General features: G+C 35.5%; 1 protein-coding gene and 1 long non-coding RNA gene across 11 annotated transcripts in view; one reads left to right on the top strand and one right to left on the bottom strand.

Moving 5' to 3' along the window:
• Positions 1-24,959, top strand: part of LOC309649054 — a 152,306-nt gene that overhangs the window by 106,013 nt on the left and 21,334 nt on the right. For 2 of the 5 annotated variants that reach the window (XR_014256927.1, XR_014256929.1), the window contains one exon: positions 8,556-10,170. The exons of 2 other annotated variants lie outside the window; for them this stretch is intronic. This is a non-coding gene — a long non-coding RNA (uncharacterized lncRNA). Of the gene's footprint in view, positions 1-8,555; positions 10,171-24,959 lie in introns of those variants that run through there. One more of the 5 variants, XR_014256928.1, reaches the window with a different exon arrangement.
• DPY19L3 (dpy-19 like C-mannosyltransferase 3) overlaps positions 1-24,959 on the bottom strand; it is a 79,108-nt gene that overhangs the window by 16,978 nt on the left and 37,171 nt on the right. For 4 of the 6 annotated variants that reach the window (XM_082438538.1, XM_082438539.1, XM_082438542.1 and 1 more), the window contains 11 exons: positions 24,610-24,731; positions 23,723-23,868; positions 22,150-22,273; positions 21,472-21,606; positions 11,659-11,790; positions 10,183-10,284; positions 7,620-7,693; positions 7,299-7,457; positions 3,478-3,600; positions 2,986-3,097; positions 2,298-2,354 (listed from right to left, as the gene is read on the bottom strand). In XM_082438538.1, coding sequence (XP_082294664.1) covers positions 2,298-2,354; positions 2,986-3,097; positions 3,478-3,600; positions 7,299-7,457; positions 7,620-7,693; positions 10,183-10,284; positions 11,659-11,790; positions 21,472-21,606; positions 22,150-22,273; positions 23,723-23,868; positions 24,610-24,731 — 1,286 coding nt within the window. The remainder of the gene's footprint in view (positions 1-2,297; positions 2,355-2,985; positions 3,098-3,477; positions 3,601-7,298; positions 7,458-7,619; positions 7,694-10,182; positions 10,285-11,658; positions 11,791-21,471; positions 21,607-22,149; positions 22,274-23,722; positions 23,869-24,609; positions 24,732-24,959) is intronic. The other 2 variants (XM_082438540.1, XM_082438541.1) reach the window with 2 other exon arrangements.

Below are 24,959 nucleotides of genomic sequence, written 5' to 3' on the forward strand. Positions count from 1 at the left end.
TTTAAACAGGATTATCCTAAGCAGACATATAGCAAAATAGGTACTATGAACAAGAAAATTTGAAATCCTCATTATAAGTGCTATGTAAAACTTAAATCAGGCTTTGAAATATTAGTTCGTATTTCTTACAGATACATCTGTTCAATAGTTGGAAAACATATTCAGTTTCAGGGTAACCCCTAATATACATAAGATCTTTATTTTCTTTGTGATTTTGTATTTTATAAAACACAAATACAGTTTTGAGAAGCTGAAATACGTAAACTATTTTATACAGTGAAAGCTGGATGTGTTAGGATTTCTCCTGAAATCCAATACTGAGAGAGGCGAGGCCACCTGTCTTCGGAAGGATTCTTCAGAATTACTACTAACTCTCTTACTCAGGGTACATCTACAAAGATTCCCTGAGGAAATGATGGCCTTTTCAGTGCTACCATTGGTTCTTCTACAGCAGTGGTTCTCAAGAGGGGTTGGGGGAGGGATTCTGCCACACCCGCAAGGGGACATTTTGCAGTGTCTAGAAACATTTTTGATTGTCACAACTGGAAGTTGGTGCTATTGGCATGTAGTGGGTAGAAGGTACGGATGCTGCTAAGTGTCCTATAGTGCACAGGACAGCTCCTAAGACAAAGAATTATCTAGACAAAATGTCAACAGTGCCGCTGCTGAGAATCCCTGTTCTCTGCAGGGGGTTCTCAAGTTTGATGGTGCATTAGCACCACCTGGAGGGCTGGTTAAAACCCGGATCACTGGACCCCACTCCCAGAGCTCCTGATTCAGCAGGTCTGGAGTAGGACCCAAACATCTGCATTTCTAACAAGTTCGCAGGTGATGCTGATGCTGCTTGTTTATTTCTTCTATAATGTCCTTCCTCAATGTTATCATGAACAAGAGACTTAAGTCCTCAAGTAGCTATTAAAAAATCAACAAATTTTCAAATAAATATTTGAGACATAAAGGAACTCAGCCTACACACAGAGACAGTGGGAGAAGACTGTTACGGTGTGTGTATGTCTTTAGTGGTGAGACAGGAATGATGACGAGCTGCATCTTTTCTGTGAGGAGGGTGCTTTACCCCTCAGAATCAATGTGTAATAAAGCTATCTCATTCATCATTAAACATATACTCTGCCTAATCCTTAATTGTTGCTTTCCAGATGTTTGTAAGAAGTTTCATTTATTTACCGTAGAGCAATAAAATTCCCAGAGGCATGGTGGCAGAAATGACCTATTTCTATGTTTCCTAGTATCTGGGAGTTGGCACAGTGGTCCACCCATAACAGCAAATGTTTTGATAGATAGGAACACGATAGAACATAATTTTTTGAAATATTTACAATAGAATTATCTAACAGTGACTATCAAACATTTCTTTTAGCCTAAAACCCTTGCTTCAAATAAAATCTTACATGAAAATATAAGCAAATAAACCCAGAAGCTGAGCTGCCATAGCTGATCCTTTCTGTAGGAGAGTCCCACCCGCCTCCCCACTCCCTTTAGCTGCCCTCCCAAATCGGGAACTATACACAGTAGAGTTTGAAATCCATTGTTCTACCTTAAAATGAAGTTTGAAGAAAAAAATCTAAACTTAAAAAATGTGTAAGATTTTTTTTTAAAAAGAGAGCATAAGAGCTCAATTGGATAAAACAATCCAAGCTACCTGCCCAGGTAACAATTCAAGCCTCTAAATCTCAAAGATGTGATGAAAGACTCACTGTCTCATATGGAGGAGTCTCAGAATTGAAACACAGTTAATGCTGTTTCAGAAATTAGTCAACTGAGAATATGAAGAATTTCTTTATTTCCTACTGAAACTGAAGGACATAACAAGGCTAAACTTAGACTGTATTTACATGTGCCCAGCCCTCTTACAAAGATGATTTTAAGCATCTAATAAAATATGTAGGTTAAAGTAAGATGCATTTTAGGATCTTACTCTATAAAACGCAGGTAACAGGGAAAACTAATTTTTCTCCTTTATTCATCTCAAAATAGGTCTGAAAACATCTTTATTTTCAGAATTTGCATCAGCTGACTAGTAAGTCACAACCAAAATTAATTAGAATAATTAAATTGTAGTTTTTTTTGTTATAATGTTTTTACCTGTTAAATCCCATTTTGGGAAGTACATCACTCTTCCTATCAATGTCAACTGCCATAAGAAGAAGCTAAGTAGGTATTTGTAAGTATTTGTAAGTTCTGCAAACCACTCTACCAATGACACACAAAGTACACTGAGTCAAAGCAATTATTCTGCTAAATAGATTAAAGACAGGAATGAGGACAATCAGCCTTACCTTATAGCACAGATACAGCAGTATTAATATCGGTATTGAATATCGCATTATACATATCTATATAAGAAAGACATTATTTAGATTACAAGTGTTTAGGAATATTTTTGCTTTTACATTTTTGCTTTGTAAATACATTTTTTTTTAAACAACAGAAGTATAATTTAACAGAGCATGAGTCTCCGATATGCAAGACAACTGAGTCAATCATTCATAAGCTATTTGTAGCTCCTACCATATTGCCACCTAGTGAATTTATAGGGCAGAACAACCCAGAACTGCACTTATGGGCCATTAATCATTACTGTACACTTAGTAGTAATTATGTTTATATTATAATAATTAACAATAATGATAATAGCGATAACTCTGGATAATGGGATTACTGGTGATTTTTAATTTTCCTTTTTGTGCTTTTCAGTATTTCCAAATTCTGTATAATGAACATATCTAACTTATGGTCTGGAAAAAAAATGATTTAGAAAATAAAGCTAAAATTAAACATGAAATCATTTAAAAATAATTCCTTATAAAATCATAATGTATCAATTATTTTTAGCTTAAAATTTTAGTATCCATTTTATCAAACTGATGTATGGACAACTGAAAAAAAAACCAAAACCAACAGAATTGATAATGAAAGAAATACTGGAAGTCATAAAAATGAAATGGAAAAAGAGATAGCACTGACCCTCTTTGGGTTATAAAGATGGATCAGCTTCAGAAGTAACTCCCATATTTCAGGGCTGCATAAGCCAAATGATGCAAACACACACATATGTGATGTCCAGAGGTACTTCATTCTGTAAGAAGAGAGGCAGGCAAAGGTCAACAGTGCTAGCTGTGTAGAAACCTGGAGTCTGAGACAGCTGTAAAGACAGCTGTATTATTTGTGATAGTAAAATCTTACTAAAACTATGCAGAAACCATTGCCAAGGAGTTACTTATTAATTCCATTGCCTTTTGAGAACCATCATATAAGTAAAAGTAGAGGAATATTGGTAATTAGGAAAAAAACTGGTTATAAATAATATTTTGTACTGGGAGAAGACAGTAAACAAGGACATTTTTATGGGAACCATAATCATTAATTAAGATGATCATCAGTTTGCAAATTATATTGCTAAACTATGTCAGGTGAAGAGTGGTCAAATAAAAAAATAAACAGATAAGACAAAAATACCTCATAGTACTCAATGCCAAGAATCCGAACAGAATCGTATGTATTAAATTGTAGGCAGTTTCTGGTTTCAGGCCGATTGTGTACTCTCCCATTTTATACATGGATTGCTGATTTGTAGAATAACTGCATAAAATAGTACATATACAAAAATTAAAGCTGGGTAACTAATTTTGATTTAGTTAAATCTTTCTTAAAGAAGAAGATACAAGGACTTCCCTGGTGGCGCAGGGGTTAAGAATCCGCCTGCCAATGCAGGGGACACACGTTCCAGCCCTGGTCTGGGAAGATCCCACATGCCGCGGAGCAACTAAGCCCGTGCGCCACAACTACTGAGCCTGTGCTCTAGAGCCTGCGCGCCACAGCTACTGAGCCCACGCCCCGCAACTACTGAAGCCTGTGCGCTCTAGGGCCTGCGTGCTACAACTACTGAGCCCATGTGCAGCAACTACTGAAGCCCACGTGCCTAGAGCCCATTCTCCGCAGAGAAGCCACAGCAATGAGAAGCCCACACACCGCAAGGAAGAGTAGCCCCCGCTTGCCGCCAACTACAGAAAGCCTGCACACAGCAATGAAGACCCAACGCAGCCAAAGATAATAACTAACTAAAAAAAAAGGAAGATACAAGAAACCTATGCCTTCATATATTTAGAAATGTTTTATTTCCCTAAGATAAAGTGAATCAGCTCTGATCAATTTTGAATTTGTTTATGAGGCTAAAAGTGTCATAATATAAATGCATTAATAATTAGAGTAACTAAAATTGAACAAATTTCATTTTAATTTAAGCAAAACCTTAAAGTCCTTTAATCCTTTCAATTATAAGAGATAGCAAAGAATATATAATTTTGGAATCACTGAAACTACAAGAGATCTTTAGAGATGTCATAGTAGTTACTCATATTTTTCTAGTTTTTACAAATAAGAAGTAAAAATGTATCCATAAACTTGGAATTCAGTTCCTTTACAAACCAATGACCACATTTTTAACCTACCACAATACCTCATTACATATGTCTAACATGATTTTTTAAAATTAATTTAATTTTGGCTGCGTTGGGTCTTTGTTGCTGCGTGCGGGCTTTCTCTAGTTGAGGTGAGCGGGGGCTACTCTTTGTTGCAGTGTGCGGGCTTCTCACTGCGGTGGCTTCTCTTGTTGCGGAGCACAGGCTCTAGGCACACAGGCTTCAGTAGTTGTGGCATGCGGGCTCAGTAATTGTGGCTTGCGGGCTCTAGAGCGCAGGCGCAGTAGTTGTGGCGCACGGGCTTAGTTGCTCCGCGGCATGTGGGTTCTTCCCAGATCAGGGCTCGAACTGTGTCCCCTGCATCGGCAGGCAGATTCTTAACCACTGCGTCACCAGAGAAGTACCCTAACGTGATTTTTAAAAATCAAATATGGCTACATTAAGATGACTGCAATAAAATTAACAATAACCCTTCAACATCATCTAACACCCAGTTCACGTTCTATTTTCTATTTATTGCAATAGCTTTTTTCAGGTGGTTTCTTTGAATGAGGATCCAAAGCTTTCATACTGCATTTCATCAATGTCTCTTTAAATTATCTTTCAATCAATAAAAGTACTCCCCCATCCCCACTTTTAAGGGCATTTACTCGTTGAAGAAAATGCATCATTTGTCCTATAACTGTTCCTACCTTCTGGATTTGGCCGATTGTCTCCTCGTGGTGCCATTTAATATATTTCTCTATTCCCATGTTTCTTATAAACTTGTAATTAGATCTAGAGGTTAATTATTAGAGTCAAGTTCATTTATTTTGGCAAGTACACTTCACGGGGATATGATGTATTCCATATTGCATCACATTGGGAAGCACGTACTGTCTGGTTGTCCCCACTTGAATGATGTTGAGATGGATGAGTGGGTTCAGATTTGCACAATTTGTTGTCAAGGGGAAAAGGAAACAACAGCAAGGGCTGCCAGTTTAGGATAAAAATAATACTTCTATAAAGGCCCCACTTATCCTTCACACAAATCCAACAGACTTGGATATGTACAGTGCTTCCATGTAACTATAGACCTATTATTTCCTGGAAATCCTCTTTTACACCACCCTAGATACATAAGAAAATTAAAATGATACTCTATGGTAATTTTCACCACTGGTGATAATCTTTACTTAAACGTTATATATCACAACCCAAACTCTGGCTTCCATTGATACTAAAAGATTACTCCAGACAAGAACATACCCTCTCATCCTCCCTTGATACCTGGGAGAATTCTGCAACACCTCTCCCAGTGCCCACAACTGAGCTGGAAAGCTCTATTAATCCCATGAGTACAGAACAGGGTATCCTTTTCAGTTATATACTGCACACTAATGTAGATGTGGTGTATAAACGTAACGGTACCATCCTTCCTAGTACTAGAAAGTAGAAATACTTTAAATACTTGGCATTGATAATATATCCTTCAAATTACTTAGACGTTAATTCACATTGAGACACTATAATTCTTAAATGACTTTAATTAATGTAGTGCTTTCCTCTAATAAAGTCCTAATATCCCTACCTGGTAAAATCTTTATCTATAATCATATACCAAATAAGCTTCCAAGGACAGCCCATAGATTCACACTGAGCATGGCAGACATTTTCACACAACACTGCAGGCCAACTGAACTTCCTGCTTTGCATGCTGTCTAGAGTCCTGTCGACACCTGGTGTGTCTGCAATAATATTAAGTTACACTGTCTAGAATAATTTCCATCTATTTTCATGGGGCTAAATTTTTATCTTGGACTCGGTATAAAAAGAACACTTCTGAAAGATACTAAGATAGTTTATAGTCAATGAAATAGCTTCATGGTTCAATGTTGCTTCATTCTTAATAATCATAAAACACCTCAACTGATCTGGGCTCATTGTAATGACTTTCTCCCAGCACAGCTCTCCGGTGGCTGCGAATCACAGCTCACCAGCACCTTAATTGGCAAGGTAACTACACAGGAAAAGGGTTTCCTTCTGGGCTTCATTACTTTTCCACAAATGACAGTAGCTTCAACTTCTTACACTTAATTTTCTTTCAATTTAACATGGATGGTAAATGCAAAAACCTCCATCAGCTTGATAGGTAGGTATTCTTCATACTCCCTGACTTTCTCTTTTAAGTAGATTAGCAAACATGCTAAGTTTTAAAAAACTGTCAACTAATATACTTAAGACTTTTAGTAGATGCTAATAATTATGGTCCATTCCAACTTTATAAGCCCTTAAACAAGATGTAACAAAACAAATAAACAATGGTTAACTCTTGACAGTTCATGAGAAATAAAAAAGGCAGCTGGAGAAAGAAAGGTAGAAAAACACAGGAAATTAATAATGGGAACAAAACAGAAAGACTACAAGTCAATAATAATAACACTTGCTAATGATAGCTAAAATCTACACAATATACTCTACGCATGAGGCACTGCTTTAAGTACTTTATGTAATTTTCACTTATTTATTTCTCACAAAACCCTGTAGAGTAAGTACTCTTAGTGCTCTCATTCTACAGAAATGGAAATGGAAATAATGAAGGGTTATGCAACTGGCTCAAAGATCACATTGTTCCCAAGTATGCGAGCCAGGACTTCAACCCAGACCTGTGTGCATGGCACCTACTACTTTTTACTGTCTCTTAACTACTCCACTCTTACCAACTGAGAGTACAGTCCACGCTAACCTGGGCACGTTCCCCCTTTAAGATGACTGTACTCTGTTCTGTATCTGATGTTTTGATTTTCAATTTAGCAATTTTTCTGCAATACAGAACAAGTTCATTAAAGCATAGAATTAGATTTCTGAAATATGCCATACCTGAGATTACGGAAGGCAACAGCTAATGCTGCAATCACTGTGATGGACAGAACAAATATATAAGCATAAAAAAGCAGAGTATCTGAAAGCCTTTCAAATGTATTAAAAGGCAGAAGGCCAAATGCTTCTTCACACAGATACAGGTTTGCATCAAAATCTCTAGGAAACAAAGGGAAAGCAAAGTATTAAATTCAGTACAAGATAAGTCAACCACCAACTTTTCCTCAAAATAAGCCTGAACTTAAGAACTGTTAACTTACATTTTAAAGACCCTGCTGATTTAATATAAAAAGCAAACACAGACTTTAAATTCAGTCATACCTTGTCGCTCCAAATCCAAATTTTGCCTTCAGAAATTTAAATATGTGTTCGTCTGACTTGAGGTTAAGAATTTTCTATCGGGGAGGGAGAAAATAAAAATTGCTATCAGTTCCTTATGCATGGTTTTCTGATAATTTCCCATTGAATACACATCTTCAGTGCTCCATTTCATAGGACTGTATGTGTGTGTATGTGTAAAATTAGTAAATGTTTACAATAGGTCTTAGAACTGAGAAATTCTAAGGCAGGGACTTTTTCACTTAAAAAAATTCTTTTATTGAAGTATAGTTGATTTACAATGTTGTGTTAGTTTCTGGTGTACAGTAAAGTGATTCAGTTATACATATATATTTTTTCTATTATGGTTTATATTGAATACAGTACACTGTATTTTACAGTAGGACCTTGTTGTTTATCTATTTTATATATTAGTAGTATATATCTGCTAATCCCAAACTCCTAGTTTATCCCTCCTCCAACCCCGTTCCCCTTTGGTAATCCTAAGTTTGTTTTCTATGTCTGTGTCTGTTTCTGTTTTGTAAATAAGTTCATTTGCATTATATTTTAGATTCCACATAAAAGTGATATCATATGGTGTTTGTCTTCCTTGTTCTGACTTACTTCACTTAGTATGATAATCTCTAGATCCATCTATGTTGCTGCAAATGGCATTATTTCATTCAAAAGCAGGGATTTTCAAACACCTTCTATTCCTTTTTTTTTTAGCAGAATCGTTTTTGCAAACAAAATCTAGGCATAAGTTCAACATGCGAAATAGATAAAAGATGAGGTTCTTTGGTTTCAGGGAGAGGGAGACGGCTGAAGCCCAGTGAGTACAACTTTTTAAATCAGAAAACCGATAATATCATGATCTGAAACCTCAAATAGGAACATAGCCCACAAAGCCTATTTTGCTTTGGGTTTTTCTGTCTGCAGATACAACTGATATAAGACTCATTCAAAGACGATTCAAGACACAGCAATAACGCTCAAGGGGTGAAGAGACAAATGCCAGTGTTTATCATTAGTGAGTATAATTTTAATTCACATCACTTTATTTTTAATTTATGGCTTACAAAAATTCATATAATATAAATGGGTGAAGAAATTGTATCAGAAGAAAAATGACGATAGAAAAGAAAATAAGATTAATCCAGAACTGAGGTTAGTACACAAAATATATTCAGTAGAGATGAGCCACAAATCTGGGCTCATGCATTCTAGTAGCAAATACAAAGAGGGAAATAAAAGCATTTATGCTACTCACAGGGTCATAAGATTAAAACAAACCACTTGCTCAGAAGACATCCTTAGAATCCTAAAACTGAGACTCAAGAGAAATTTTCCCCATGGGTACAGTAAAAACAGCGAACAGTCTCAAAGACTATTTTTTAAAAGTCTTCTCATTGTAGGTAGCTGGCAGAACATCAAGTGTAATTCAATAGGCATTATTCTTTGGGGAGTCAGAAAATAGTGGTCCAGACAAGTAGCCCTCTCCTGGCTTAATCCAGGCACAGATAACTGAACATGTAGAGTGGTGAAACAGACGGACTGCATATCTTTTAGCCAGTCTTTCAGAAATGCTGATTGTTCTGCTCAAATAAGTTTTTTTTTTAAAAAATAAATTTTATTTATTTATGGCTGCGTTGGGTCTTTGTTGCTGCACATGGGCTTTCTCTAGTTGCAGCGAGCGGGGGCTACTCTTCGTTGCGGTGCGGCGGGCTTCTCATTGCGGTGGCTTCCCTTGTTGCGGAGCACAGGCTCTAAGCATGTGGACTTCAGTAGTTGCAGCACGTGGGCTCAGTAGTTGTGGCTCTCTGGCTCAGTAGTTGTGGCTCATAGGCTCTAGAGCGCAAGCTCAGTAGTTGTGGCGCATGAGCTTAGTTGCTCCGCAGCCTGTGGGATCTTCCCGGATCAGGGCTCGAACCCATGTCCCCTGCATTGGCAGGCGGATTCTTAACCACTGAGCCACCGGGGAGTCCCTCAAATAAGTTTTTGATAAGTAGTGAACTATATGGAGTTTAAGAAAATAGTGACAAGGACCTGGAGTGGAGGTGTTTAATGTGGCTGGCTGAGTGAAGGGTCTGTTTTTTCTTTGACAGTCAACAGACAGGGAGAGAGACTGCCATTCTCTTACAGAAGAGGAGTCTGTCATGTACATGCAGCTGTCTTCTATCCCGAGACCAGCCTTCTCAGAGGGGCGAAATCATCTCAATTAATCAATGTGGTTCCGACAGTAAAGCCAGTTTATTTATGAACTTAACCCAATAAAAATCATGTCATTTTTTTCTTTTTTAGTACCATAGTACAGAAAACGCTCTAAAAAGTAGAAGTTTTAAATTTAGAGAAATACTTGTTTAATGCTTTTAAAGCTGAGTTTTTAAAAAGTTTAATAACTCAAAAGGTGGGTTCAAAGTAGAACATGTTAAAGAGCAAATAGAAATCAAGGACTAAAATCAAGAAAATAATCCCATTACTGAAACAAAGGTAAAACTGAGTCTGTTTAAAGTAAAACTGGTAACTCTTTAGTAATGCTAAATTAAATGTCATTTTATTAACCTACCTTAATAATGTTGTTGAGAAAAAGTGTCAAACATAAAACCACAAATAAATGTAACAATAGTTTCCCAAGCCTATTAAGGAAGCTTCCAGTTTTCAGGTTTTTCTAGAAATTAAAAGAGTTGAGTTTCAATTTTTTAATTTTAATATAACTTCATAAACATTTAAGATGAGATTACTTAAGAATTTAAAACATTGGGTCACGCAACATATAGGGAAAATATGACAATTTTCATGAGGTTACATTGTCTTAATATTTGTCTTTTTCTAATAGTAAATGAATCACTTAATAATAAGCTCCATATGATGAGGAAATGTGTCCCAGTCCTTTTTTTTTTTTTTAAAAGACCTCTTCAACCAGAGTATGGAGTCGTCCACTTAGAAGGTACTCAGCATATACTGACTGAACTTGATCCACTGATTCATCTTTTTATCCACTGATTCATATATCACAGACTATAACCCATTAAATAAAAAACCTATATACAAAAAGTAAATTGTGCTCTTTGATACACAATAGTTTTCTTATAACCCTCAAATAACTTTATGGATTATCAAATATAATAATATCTAAACAGTTCAAACATGAGTGATGTTTATTTATAATTAAGGTTAAAAGGATAAATGAGAAGTACAGTTTTTAACAGTCAATTAAAAGCCTGTTTTTTAAAATTTTGTAAAGATTTGTCCATAGCAGCTCTCACTCAAAAGACTAATAACAAAACGTATTTATTCTTCCCAAAATGGAAAACAAAACAGCTTCTTAATATGGAAGTGCTTATGAGAAATGTTTCTCATATGCTTATAAGACAGAAAACAGGCTTTGCAACATTATTAAGGAAAAACAACTAACTCTTAAATTTTATGTAAATTTAAGAGATTTTAATTATATAATAAAGTCAAAAGATGAGGCCAATGTCAAACATGCTATTCTAGGAAATGTCCCAGTTTTTTCTAAAGGTATTTATTTGGAATCTCAAAATTCTTAAAACAGAGTTAATTTTAACTCACTTAAAAATCAATAATATGATATGGAAGGATAGGGGAAAGAGTGGTGTTACTACTTCAAATAACAACAAGGTGTCCACCAACTTTAAAGACTGTGACAAACACATTTCCACAAGCAATATGTTCTTCTCACTCTTGAGTTCACACATGAAAAAAGTCAACATTTTTTTCTCTTTTATTCTAACTTTAAACCAATGGCAGTCAAACAAGTGTCTCTGGCTAATCCTGAATTTAATTAAGATTCCAATTTTCTAAGAAATAATAAACGTCAAAACAAAGGAATGGCAGATCAGAAAGCTTGAAAACAAATGCTATACCATGCACTTCAAAAAAAGCAAATAATGGCCCTACTGCTTTTTAGTGGGAATTTGGTCATAAAATTTCCTTTGTATACTATATGAAAACAAGGTCTAAACAACCACACAATTAAAAAAAAAAGTTTACTTTGATTAAGGACAAAAAAAAATCCTACCTGAAGTTTCCTTGCAATTAACACCGAAAGGTTAAAACTGATAAGCAATGATCCAAGAATCATGGAATTAAAAAACTGAAGAATGCAGACCAGGAGTAAACCTGTTAGCTGTATACCATACAGCCATGTCACCTGCAACAACCAAGGATTAGATGGTTAAACAGATTTTATCAAGAGACTCCCACATGCTGACAGGTTGGTCCCTAGTTGGATACATCTCAAGTTATAAATAATGCAGAAAACACACCGAGCTTCAAGTAATACAATCTAAGAAAGGAAAATAGTAACTCTTTATTTACCTTTTAATTACAGAACATTTTAAACTTTATAACATTAAGAAGAACAGGGATATATGAAGTAGAGGAAGCAAACGATGGTATAAATATAGTCTAGAAATAGGCAAATGCTGTTTGTAGTCTTTAATTTTCTTCTAAATTCCTTTACAGTATGGCCTATAGTATTTTATTGTATTCCAACAATCAGTATTTTTATCATACTCCATTATTTCCCAATCTTCCCTAATGACTAATGATGTTGAGCATCTTTTCAGGTCCTTATTGAACATTTATATATCTTCTTTGGAGAAATACCTATCTAATCTTTTGCCCATATTTTAACGTTGAAAGAGTTGTTAAGAATTCTTTATATATTCTGTAAATCCTTATTCAGATATATGATTTGCAAATATTGTCTCATATTTTGCGAGTTGTCTTTTCACTTTCTTGATGGTATCCTTCCAGGTACAAAAGTTTTTAATTTTGATGAAATCCAATTCACCTATTTTTTCCTTTAGTTCCTTGTGCTTTTGGTGTTATATCAAAGAAGGCTTGGGCTACTCCAAGGTCATAAATATTTATTCCTATCTTTTCCTCTAAACATTTCATAGTTTCAGCTCTTAAAATCAGGTCTATGATCTAGTTTGAGTTAATTATTGTGTATGGTAAGAAGAAGGGGTCCAACTTCATTCTTTTGCATATAGATATCCAGTTATCACAGCACCATTTTTTTTAAATGGGGTTTTCCAATTTTTAAAAAAATTTTTAAATTTTATTTTAATTTATTTATTTTTGGTTGCATTGGGTCTTCGCTGCTGAGTGCAGGCTTTCTCTAATTGTGGTGCGTGGGTTTCTCATTGTGGTGGCTTCTCTTGTTGCAGAGCACGGGCTCTAGGCGTGTGGGCTTCAGTAGTTGTGGCACGCAGGCTCAGTAGTTGTGGCTCGTGGGCTCTAGAGCGCAGGCTCAGTAGTTGTGGCGCATGGGCTTAGCTGCTCCACGGTATGTGGGATCTTCCTGAAGCAGGGCTTGAACCTGTGTCCCCTGCATTGGCAGGCGGATTCTTAGTCACTGTGCCACCAGGGAAGTCCCATCACAGCACCATTTACTGAAAAGATTACTCTTTCTCCATGATTATCTTGGCATCCTTGCTGAAAATCAGTTGACTGTTTATTTCTGGTCTCTTAATTCTATTCCATTGATTTATGTCTATTCTTCTGCTTGTATCACACTGTCTTGATTACTGTAGCTTGGAAGTTAAGTTGTGAAATTGAAAAGTGTGAGTCTTCCAACTTTGTTCTTTTTCATAATCTTTTTTGCTATTCTGGGTCCCTTGAGTTGCCATATGAATTTTAGGATCAGCTTGTCGATTTCTGCAACTGGCATTCTGAGAGCAACCATGTTCAATTTGTAGATCCATTTGGGGAGTATTGCCATCTTAACAACAGAAAGTCTTCCAATCCATGAACATGGGAAATCTTTCCAATTTATGCAGGTCTTTAAAACTTTCAACAATGTTCTGTAGTTTTCAGGGTATGAGTCTGCACTTCTTTTGTTCAATTTATACCTACATATTTTATTCTTTTTGATGCTTTTCCTTCTACGAAGTATTTGTATCTTTTGCTCCCTTTTCCATAGCGGTGTAAATATTTTCCTCATTAAATCTGTAGGAACTCTTTAAGCATAATGACTCATTCAGGAATGCATTTTTTTAAAATAAAACTTTTTTTGTCTTTATTTGGATTATGATGTTTTTTGATGCTGTCAGTCTTTTTTTACACCAAGTAGGAATATTTAGAGAAAAAAGAGCAGTTTGTGTTACAAGATTGCACAGTTTTATAAATGTACAGTCATCCCTTGGTATCTGTGGGGGACTGGTTTCAGGACCCACAGTGGATTAACAAAATCCTTGGGTGTTCAAGTCCCATGGTCAGCCTTCTGCATCCATGAATTCAACCAACTGCAGAGGACTGTATATATTTATTGAAAAAAATCTGCATATAAGTGGACCCACGCAGTGATACTCATGTTGCTTAAGGGTCAATTGTAATGATATCCTAGGTTCAAGAGAAACACTGCAGGTGATCAGCCAGAAATGTAATACTGAGCAGTACTGTATACTAGAAAGTTGTGGATTATCAGTGGTACTTTTGATGTTCCTTCTCAGGTTCTATTAGTTCAGAGTTTAGAAACAAGGCAGCAATAATACATTCTTCCTATACAGAATAATCAAAATTCTCTTCAATGGATCATGCTCATGCTCTTCATTATCATTCATAATTAAACATGGTTAACATTTTTTAACATTCAGAAAATATCGGGGAGTATGATAAATGACTCACTTATATCAACTCATTCAAATCGAGGCAGTTGGTTCTAGAGTCCATGTTCCTAACTGGCTAGAACATAAGTACTGCGACAGAGAATCAGAACTTTGGCATCAAAGTGTGCTAACACTGAATGTTTAATGCTCCAAGGGAATTATGAAGGTCTGTAGTTTTACTGATCTTTTGAAAGAACTAGCTTTTTATTTCACTAATTTTCTCTATTGTTTTTGTTTTCAGTTTCATTGATTTTTGTTCTTTTCTTTATTGTTTTCTTCCTTCTGCTTGAGTTGGGGTTATTGTGCTCTTCCTTTCCTAGTTTCATAAGGTGGGAGCTTGGTTATGCTTTAGATTTTCCTCTTTTATAATGTGTGTAGTGGTACGCATTTCCCTCTTAGTGCTGCTTTAGCTGCACCACACAAGGTTTGATATGTTGCATTTTTGTTGTCACTGAGTTCAGTGTTTCCTCAAGGCTTCCTCTTTGACCCATAGATAATTTAGAAGTGTGCTGCTTAGTTTCCAAATATTGGAAACTTTCTTATCTTTCTGTTGATTTCTAGTTTGAATCCATTGATTCAATCCATTGGGTATTCTGCTGTTGTTGGGTGGAATGTTCTATAAATGTTGGTTAGATCCTGTTAGTTGATGGTGTTGTTGAGTTCTATATCCTTAACGATTTCTGTCTGGTTCTCAGTTGTTGAGAGAGAGTGGTGCTGAAGTCCTCAGCTCTTTTTGGGTTTGTCTGTTTCTCCTTTCCGTTCTGTCAGTTTTTGCTTCACATATACTGTGGCACTGTTGTTTAGTACATGTACATTTAGGATTGCTATGTCTTCTTGGTGGATTAATACTTTTATTAGTATATACTATTCTGGTAATCTTCTTTGCTCTCATGCCTACATTATCTGATATTAATATAGCCACTCCTACTTTCTTTTGATTAATATTTGCATGGTGTATCTTTTCCTACCCTTTTACTTTCAATCTACCTATATTGTTTGTTTGAAGTGAGTTCCTTGTAGAAAACAATTGGGTTGTGCTTTTTTAATCTATTCTAACCCATCTCTGTCTTTAAATAGCTGTATTTCGATCATTTACCTTTAATGTAATTTTTTAAACATCTTTATTGGAGTATAATTGCTTTACAGCATTGTGTTAGTTTCTGCTGTATAACAAAGTGAATCAGCTATGTGCATACATATATCCACATATCCCCTCCCTCTTGCATCTCCCTCCCACCCTCCTTATCCCACCCCTCTAGGTGGTCACAAAGCACTGAGCTGATCTCCCTGTGCCATGCAGCTGCTTCCCACTAGCTATCTATTTTACATTTGGTAGTGTATATATGTCAATGCTACTCTCTTACTTCATCCCAGCTTACCCTTCCCCCTCCCCGTGTCCTCAAGTCCATTCTCTACGTCTGTGTCTTTATTCCTGTCCTGCCCCTAGGTTCTTGAGAACCATTTTTTTTTTTTTTTAGATTCCATATATATGTGTTAGCATACAGTATTTGTTTTTCTCTTTCTGACTTACTTCACTCTGTATGACAGACTTTAGGTCCATCTACCTCATTACAAATAACTCAATTTTGTTTCTTTATATGGCTGAGTAATATTCTATTGTATATATGTGTTATTATTGATATGATAGGTCTTAAATCTGCCATTTTATCATTTGCTGTTTGTTCACTCTGTTTTCCATTTCTGTTTTCTTTTCTGCCTTCCTGTGGGTAACTTGAATATTCTTAGAATTCCATTTTTACTTATTTATAGTATTTTTGAATGTATCTCTGTGTACAGATTTTCAGTGGTTGTTCTGGGTTATTACATTATACATTCATAACTTATTACAGTCTACTAGTGTGGACATTTTACCAGTTTGAATCAAGTGTAGAAATTTTACCTCAATTTAAGTCCCTTTACTTTTCCCATTTACAATTGTTGTAAGTATTTCCTCTACATACATTGAGAACCATAAGACCATATTATTATTTTTGCTTCGGCTATCAAACATAATTTAGAACACTCAAGATGAGAGAGGAAGTTTATTATATTCATTCATATTTTTACTTTTATTTGCCTTTTCTCTCTTCCTGATGTCCCAACATTTCTTCGTTTATCATTTCCTTCTATTTCAAGAACTTCATTTAGCCATTTTTTTTTTAACAGTATGTCCATAGGTAACAAATTCTGTTAGTTTTCCTTCATCTGAGAATGTTTTGCTTTCCCTTTCTTTCCTGAAAGATATTTTTGCTGGGTATAGAATTCTGGGTTGACCATTCTATTCTTTCAGCACCATGGTTTCTGATGAGAAACCCACTGTTGTTCAAACTGGTTTTCCCCTATAGGTATCATTTTTCTCTGACTGCTTTCAAGATTTTTTTCTTTATCTTTATTCTCCAGAAGTTTGATTATGATGTATCTTGGCATTGGTTTATTTGGGTTTACCCTATTTGACATTAGCTCAGCTTCTTGATTCTGTAGGTTTTGCCAAATTTGGGAAGTTTTTGACATTCCTTCAAAAAGTATTTTTTTCAAATACTTTTTCCAGCCTCACTCTCTTTCTCTCCTTTTGGGGTTCTGATTATATGAATTAGACTTCTCGTTACGGTCCCATAGGTCTCAGAAGCTCTGTTCATTTTTTCCAGTCTATTTTCTTGTTCAAATTAGTTCATTCCTAAATTGTCCTGTCTTCAAGTTCACCGATTCTTTCCTCTGACCATTCCAGTCTACTGTTGAGTCCATCTACTGAGTTTTTGGGTTTTTTTAAAATTTATTTATTTTATTTAATTAATTTATTTTTTGGCTGCGTTGGGTCTTCGTTGCTGTGTGCGGGCTTTCTCTAGTTGAGGCGAGCGAGGACTACTCTTCACTGCATTCTGTGGGCTTCTCACTGCAATGGCTTCTCTTGTTGAGGAGCATGGGCTCTAGGCATGCAGGCTTCAGTAGTTGTGGCTCGTGGGCTCTAGAGCACAGGCTCAGTAGTTGTGGTGCACTGGCTTAGTTGCTCCGCAGCATGTGGGATCTTCCTGGACCAGGGATCAAACACATGTCCCCTGCATTGGCAGGCGGATTCTTAACCACTGAGCCACCAGGGAAGCCCATCTATTGAGGTTTTTATTTTCATTATTGGAATTTTTCAGTTCTAAAATTTCCATTTGCTTCTTCTTTTTATCTTCTAAATCTCTGTTAAGAGTTCCTATTTTTCATTTGTTTCAAGTGTGTTTGTAATTGCTCAATGAGAATTTTTTTAGGATAGCTGCTTTAAATTCCTTGTCAGGTAATTCAACTTTTGTGTGCCTTGGTTTTGGCACCTGTTGATGGTCTCTGTTTATTCAAGAGATTTTCCTGGTTCTTAGTTTAACAAATGATCTTCAATTGTATTGTATTATGCTATGGAACTCTGAATCTTATGTAAATCTTCTGTGTCAGCAGACCTCCTCTGACACCATGCCAGCGTCATGCCACTGAGGAAAGAAGGACACTGCCTCATTATTTCCAGATGGGTTTGGATGTCCAGGGTGACCTGGACATTTGACCTCCACTGACTTTTGGGGGGCAGGAGAAAGGGGTGTGTCATTACTGCTGGGTGAAGATGAAAGTTTAGGCTCTCTGCTGACACCATCCCAGCAGGGATGGGGAGGGTTGTCTCATTACCAGTAGGTTGAAGTTGAAGGCTCTCCACATGGCATTCATGCTTCACCATTTCTGGTCCTTTTGGCTTTTCTTGGGGCTTTTTTGGTTTGAGTCCATTGGTTTCTCCTAATTGCTGACTTTTCCAGTACCTAATCTGAGATATATGCAGCAAAAAGAAAACCCAGTGAACTCACTGCCATGTTCTTCCTCTGGTCTAGAGGTCTCTAGGTGTAGTCTACTTTCTTTTCTCCACCTCTCAAAATCTTCTTATATTTGTTTTTTACATATTGTCTAGGGCTTTTAATTGTACTTAGTGGGAAGAATAAGGAGAAGTGCGTTTACTTCATTTTGTCTGGAACCATATGGAGTACTTTAAAATTGCCTCTTAGGCATTGATCACTAATGTGTCTTGTTTTCACAATGGGTAGTCTCCACATTCTTAGTCTTTAATGGAACAGAATTATATGCTTAATAATAACATTTACTGTTCTGTTTTATATTTTAAAACCCTGTACACATTTCTCACTGAAAACTTGATCTTTTGATGGTAAGAGATTTTCCATCATCCATGAAGAGAAGATGACGTGTACTGAAAAAGATATTGCTTCTTGTCACCACATCAGGCTCTGAATTTGTATTACTTTTTTCTATATCAATTATTCTGACTCTTTCCCATTCAATATGATTAGAGATCAGTGATTCCAATTTATGAAGAAACTAAGGCCCCAAGAAGTTATATCACTTCACGAAGTTTAAAGAGCTAGTTATTTTCAGAGTTGATAGTAGCAACTTGGTATTATAACCCAGGATCCTTTCATTACAATACTGTTCCTCCTTTAATTCTGATAGTTATAACTACTTCTAACACCAACAGAGTTTCAAATATAAAAGTTCAACGAAGCTTAGAACTGAATATGAAATAAATTAGCTGTATTATTCTGTACTTTTGTGTGTGTGCCAAAATAGTACCTTTTAATCTGTTTTCCAATTTTTAAAAAAAGAAAAAGAAATAGATGTTCATTACAGAAACATTCAAGAGATCTAAAGAACAAAAAGAAAATAAGAGCATCAATCATATAGCTGACTGATAATACTTTAATGCATATATTTCTGGAAACTTTCCTCTCTCTATATATATGTTTTACTTTTTAAAAAAGGGAGAAGGAAAACTAATGGTTATATATAACTAACACTGTGTTACATAGTTAAGACGTGTTTATTTAACAATACCCTATTGCTATTGACTTAGGTCGTTTCCAGACTTTTCTTATTACAGTCCAGCTAAAATGAACATGTTTGATTATTTCCTTAGGATAAATTTCAAGAGGTCAAAATTTGGTGAAAAGACAAACATGTTTTCTTAGGCTTTTGATACCTACTGTGAAAATACACTACAGAAAAAATATACACTATGGAAAAATTTTATATATATATTTTCAAAATGGCACAATATTATTTATTTTTATTTATTTCTTCTTCTATTTATTAATTAATTTATTTTTTATTGTAAAATGTACAATGTTCTTTTGAACATACTTGTTAGGAAGGGGGGAAAAGTGATATCACATATGAAGAGACCAACTGGCCTAAGAGTGTATGACAAGAAGAAATACAGGGTTTCCCTGGTGGCGCTGTGGTTGAGAATCCACCTGCCAATGCAGGAGACACGGGTTCGAGCCCTGGTCCAGGAAGATCCCACATGCCGCGGAGCAGCTAATAAGCCCGTGTGCCACAACTACTGAGCCTGCGCTCCAGAGCTGGCGAGCCACAACTCCTGAAGCCCGCACGCCTAGAGCCTGTGCTCTGCGACAAGAGAAGCCACCGCAACGAGAAGCCCGCGCACGGCAATGAAGAGTAGCCCCTGCTCGCCGCAACTAGAGAAAGCCCACGTGCAGCAACGAAGTCCCAATGCAGTCAAAAATAAATAAATAAAATAAATATATGAAAAAAAAAAGAAGAAATACAAAGGTATCTAGGCACCTCTTCCCCTTAGCTTGCAAGTCTCCATGAACAAAGCATAAAGAGTTTACAAAACAGGAAAGCAAATATAAACAGACAGCAACAGACTCAGCTTCATTTGTACATGCAGCTTTCAGAGGCATGTGGGCTCTATTATCATTATCTAATACCATATATATATATACACATACATATATTATACACCCACACACATATATATACATTTTAACTTTGGCTTATCCACCTGTTTTCTTTTTTTAATTAAAAATATTTTTAATTTTTAAATTTTTATTTTATATTGGAGTATAGTTGATTAATGATGTGTTAGTTACAGGTGTACAGAAAAGTGATTCAGTTATACCCATATAAGTATCCACTCTTTTTCACATTCTTTTCCCATTTATCCACCTGCTTTCTTTACTGTATTTTACCTTCATATCTTCCCCTCTCACACTCCATCCAAATTCTAGTCTCCTCATTTTTGGTCCACCTCTAGCATCTCATTTCTGTGAAACCTTTCTAGCCGAAAAAGAACTCTCCTCTTCTAGACTTCTGGCACTTACTGTTACTACAAATTGACATCTGTAGATATACCGACATCCCTCTAATTGTATAGACATCTTTATTTCCCAAGCTAGATGGCAAACTCCCTGTGGATGGGACAATGTCTTATACAGATTGGAATTTTCTGTAGTGCCTATCCTATTATAATGACTCAGTAGATAGATAATATATATGTGTTGGTTGATTTTAATGTTTCCTAATTCAGATTCAGTCAGTTTCCAAAGATTGTTGCATCTCTTTTGACATGGAATATGTGAGTACAACTCTTCTCTATTAGATTATATAGCTGCCTTAGATCTGGAGATAATATTTTATTATACTTGGAAAATATTTAAGTTACTGTTACTTTGGAATAGTAACTATGAGCAACTGAAAAACATACACAACACATTAAAACATATTTCTGCACATGACAAAAACCATGCAGTTAAATGACAGCAGCACACACTGGGAGACAAACAATGGTTTCCTTTATAATTTCCTTATTTCATATGTGACCTCTGACCAATCAATAGGGATTCACATCCCGTACTGGTAAATGTTACTATGAAAATTTTATAAAGTACCACAGAAAAGTTGTTATACACCCATTGATTTCCTTGGGGAAAAAAAGGTGGGACAATACACAGTAATACATTTTAAAATAGCTATCTTACATTTTAAAATTTAAGTCAACTCTATAAAGGACAACTGGTTTAGACATTTGTGCTCCAAATAAATCCATCTTTTTTTTAAGGCCACGCCACACGTGGGATCTTTGTTCCCTGACCAGGGATCGAACCTGGGCCCCCTGCAGTGGAAGTGTGGAGTCTTAACCACTGGCCTGCCAGGGAAGTCCCGAAATAAATCCATCTTTTAATGTAAAATAAGCAGAATAAAAATTAAGATGGTCAAACTAGGCTGCATAAATTACTCAGCTTCAACTGACTACAGCATATTTACATTATAGCTAAGAAGCAGCTTCAACTTTATCATTAAGCATGTGCATATTTTGAGCTCATTCTATCATATAAAACATTAAACAACAACCATCTCAACTGAGAAAAGAGAGCAAACCTTACCTTCACTGCTGGCAGCATGTCCAAGGAGTCCAGTATGAACAGCACTAATGCTTGCATCAGCATCATAAATTGATTAAATTGCCATGTTAGACTAAAGAGAAAAGTTGATATGAAAATGGCAAGAAGTGTCAGCCTCTGTAAAAAGAAAATCTTTGTATAATTTACATGTCTCTAGTAATGAAAAGCCTCTCAGACAAGTGTTCTCAAGAGCAGCCAATATCTCTATAAACCAAACAGAAAAACTATGAACTGTTGCTCTGAAAACTCTTGCATTTGTTATTTAAGTTCTAAATATCCTAAAGTGACACTTTGCATATAAATATTCACATACGGTATGTGTACTCCATATTATCATGGAGGCGATAATGCACCAAATCACATCTCAAGAGCAATGGCTTAAAAATTTGACAGTTTTGCAGAAATTTTGTGTGGGTTTGCCACAATTGTTTAAGGGCAGATAATGTAGAGTACATTTTTAACATCAAAAATAAAAACATTTTCTTTGCAAAGTAGGAACAGGTTTAGAAAAAGAAAACTTAATTTAACTCAAGTTAAAAAATTGGTCATGGAATAAGAACTATTAACATGCACTCGGACACTATGAACATCACATTTTCTGAAGCTTCTAAGATAAAATTGGAGAACTAAAAATATATACAAAGTATTATAAAAACTTACTTGAGAAAGGGGCTGTAACTTTGGTCTCAGGAAATATGTAATTGCTGCTATCTGAATTGCAAAGAATGGCAGCGCCCAATTCTCTCTCAGTGGGATGGTGAACTCAACCCTTGTGGTATCTATTCTGCACAAGGAAAACACAAAGGGCCAAAGTAGTAATTTTTACTATCATTACCTCAAAGATTTCCTAAAGTGAAAGACATATTACATTAAGTATATTTAGATTTTGGTTCTTGGTTCTCAATAATTTGCCCTTATCATCATCATCATCATCCCTGCAACATAAAACTGGCATTGAGAATATTTAACTAATCTGTCCACAGGTATGCAGTGGTAGAACTGGGGTAGAATTGGTCGTGCTTTATACTTGAGTCTTAATTTTGTCATTGATTAATAACTTTTAAAAGCTCCTTGACTCCCCTAGAATGTGAACCCCCAGAGGGCAAGTGTAGTTAAGTTTTCAACTTTGTACACCTAGTACCAAGAACGATCCCTACATATACTAGGAATCCAATTAATGTCTTTATTTACTTTTAATAGAAACAATAAATTTGACTTTAATTTATTCTTTTTTTAAAATTTATTTTTTGTTGAAGTATAGTTGAATTACAGACTTTCATTTACTCTTAGCAGGAATAATATGTTAGATTAAAATGTTAAGAGGCAGCATAACATAGTGGTCTCACACTCTGCATCTGAATTCTGACCAAGACTTAGCTCCATGTGTGCAGGTGTGTGTGTGTGTGTGTGTGTGTGTGTGTGTGTGTATGCCTTTATCTATATATAAATATATATGCCTATATAAATATTCTCATATATATATATATATATACACATGCATACATAACTTAACCATTTAAGCTTCAATTACCTCACTTCTAAAATAGTAATAATAGTATCCACTCTACAGGGTTGTTAAAATAATACATATAAAGTATGATGTGAAGTGCTTGGCATATAGTAAGCACTCAGTAAGGTTATAATAAAAAGTAATTTGTTGAGGATTACAACATAAAATCAACATTAGAATTCATGTTCAAGTTTTAAGACTGCTACTGAATATTGGTGTTGCTTTTAATAGGTCAGGCAATAATTCGATATATCTCGAATATGTTTTTTAAAAATGCAATTTCATAATGCTCCAGGATTTGGAAATTAATAGATATTAATTAAATAATGTAAGAACTTCCTTACATTTGTACAGTGCTTTATACTTTGCTAATTATGAGCTGCATACAATCTTATTGAGGTTGATAATAAAGATATTAATAAACCTTTTAAGAGATGAGATTTGTGGCTGGAGAAATACCGATCACACAGCAAGTTGGTAACAGAATTGGGATTATTATAGATGATTCTCTTGACTTACAATTCAATGTTTTGTTCCTCAGCTGTAGATATACATAAGTAGGACTTCCTACCTTACTAAATAAGAAAAACTCCACTAGGTAACCCAAAGAGAAAATACTCCACACAAAATGTGGCAGAACAACCTTCTTTAAACTGGAAATGAAGTAACTTCATTTTACCTTATACCTTAGAAAGGGAGAAGGGAATACTGATTCCAACTCACCTATTTGTGACATACCAGAAAGCTGCTAAGAGTCCTGATAGCCACGTACCACTCAGGAGCCAGCTGGTTATGTAAAGAGCTGTGACATAAATTGCTTGGAGTCCAAATAAGGTGTAAATATAAAAATAAACTGGCTCTATATATTTCTGTAAGGGAATGATAAAAAACGTCTGTTAAAGAAGCCCTACTCCTTCTCATTGCCATTTACAAAATATGACAGTGGAAATTTAATATTCAGAAACTTGGTATTAATTCCAAGAAATAAGCGTACATCACTCCTTCCTGTGTAAAAGTGTACTAGCAGCCTTTCTTCTCAATACAAAAGCAGAAAAGGAAGTCCCTGAGGATTCTGTCTTTTTTTTTTTTTTAAGTATTTATTTATTTGGCTGCACTGGGTCTTAGTTGCGGCATGCGGGATCTAGTACCCTGACCAGGGATCAAACCCAGGCTCCCTGCATTGGGAGCGCGGAGTCTTCACCACTGGACCACCAGGGAAGTCCCTAGTTTCATTCTTTAGACGAGTTTTACACCTAACTTCATCCAGTATTACCTTATTCACATGAGAAGTGGTCACTGTGATTTGCTAACTTTCCAGGTTGTTGTTTTTTTATTTCAAAGATAAATGAGGAGTGATCACGTTTCCAAATGAAAATATTTATCAGCTTCTAGACTGCATACTTATAAGCCTGGAAGCATCTATATGTAAGAATATCTTATAAAATATAAATAAAAAGCAAAATTCACAATACGTATAGAGAAAATTAGGATACTACTGTTTTTATACCAAGCCAGTTGAAGATCAGAAAAACATGTGAAACATTCAACTTAAAATGTCAGACTTTGACTTTCATCTAATATTAAATTCAATGTCACAGAACACAACATACCTGTATGGGTAGAACTCTATATAAAATACTGAGAAAAACCTCTTGGTAAATATTCATTCGTTGAAGGAGGTTAACTGTCCTCATAGATTCGGTTTTGTTATCATATATTAAGCCATGAAAACCTAAGATTGATATTTGAAAATTCAGTAAAAGATAATTATAATTAAATTATTCATTCAAAACTATTCATAGATTCTTTAGTATATGCCAGAGAATGTGCTAGGTGTTGGGGATGTAATAGGCCTATCCATGAAAAGCATACCATATATTAGATGGACATTATTTAAATGTTTACACAAACATAGGTAAATTATAACTTCTGTGATGTAATAGAAGAACTGTATGATTCT

Source organism: Balaenoptera physalus (genome assembly GCF_965194825.1).
Source record: "Balaenoptera physalus genome assembly, chromosome: 19".
Taxonomy (NCBI): domain Eukaryota; kingdom Metazoa; phylum Chordata; class Mammalia; order Artiodactyla; family Balaenopteridae; genus Balaenoptera; species Balaenoptera physalus.